The sequence below is a fragment of the Olea europaea genome, unplaced genomic scaffold (assembly GCF_002742605.1).
Source record: "Olea europaea var. sylvestris unplaced genomic scaffold, O_europaea_v1 scaffold5141, whole genome shotgun sequence".
NCBI lineage: Eukaryota > Viridiplantae > Streptophyta > Magnoliopsida > Lamiales > Oleaceae > Olea > Olea europaea.
In genome coordinates this window covers 21,348-22,007 of record NW_019263460.1, presented here as the reverse complement: position 1 = coordinate 22,007, position 660 = coordinate 21,348, and the positions used below count along the sequence as shown (strand labels likewise).

General features: G+C 39.4%; 1 protein-coding gene across 1 annotated transcript in view; it reads right to left on the bottom strand.

Moving 5' to 3' along the window:
• Positions 1–324: 324 nt before the first annotated feature.
• Positions 325–660, bottom strand: part of LOC111388654 (leucine-rich repeat receptor protein kinase EMS1-like) — a gene marked incomplete at its 5' end in the record, with an annotated part of 19,979 nt that continues 19,643 nt past the window's right edge. Inside the window, one exon of the mRNA XM_023013419.1 lies at positions 325–647. Within this exon, the coding sequence (XP_022869187.1) occupies positions 325–647 (323 nt within the window). The remainder of the gene's footprint in view (positions 648–660) is intronic.

Genomic DNA, 660 nt, shown 5'->3' with positions numbered 1-660 from the left:
CTAAAGAGTCGTGCAAAAAATTTGGGAACCAGGTGGGTTGACTCTATTATACGTCCGATTGCTAAATAAACATATCTACCATCATGACATAAGTAAGCAGTTATTATTGTTCTTTACCTAAATATTGCACTTTAGGAATTTCTGATGCATCAACGTAAAGTCCGATTAATTTGAGCCAAGACACAAGGTCATTCGTAAAGATATAGCTTACATATTTCAATTGTCACATACGCGGCTGACATTACTGTAATCACGAGTAATCCTGCTTCATTATAATTACAACATTTAAATAGAGTGATCATATTCAGAAAGAAAGAAAATATTCTACTCATCTTTGATCCCTTTCAAGAACTTGAGAACATTGAGCATAGTAGGACGATTGGTCGGGTTCTCAGAAAGGCAAAGCACTGCAATCTGCAAGGTCTGAAGCATCGCCTGCTTAGAATCGGCATCAAGAATCGATAGATCGAGAACATCGACAGTCTGACAATTCTTGATTTTCTGGAAAACCCATCCGACCAAGTTTCCTCCTTCAATGTCTTTGAAATCAGGTCCTGTTGGCTCCTTTCCGGTCAATAACTCGAGAAGAATCACCCCAAAACTATAGACGTCTCCCCTTGTAGTCGACTTCCAGCTCTGCCCGTACTCTGGAGGAATATA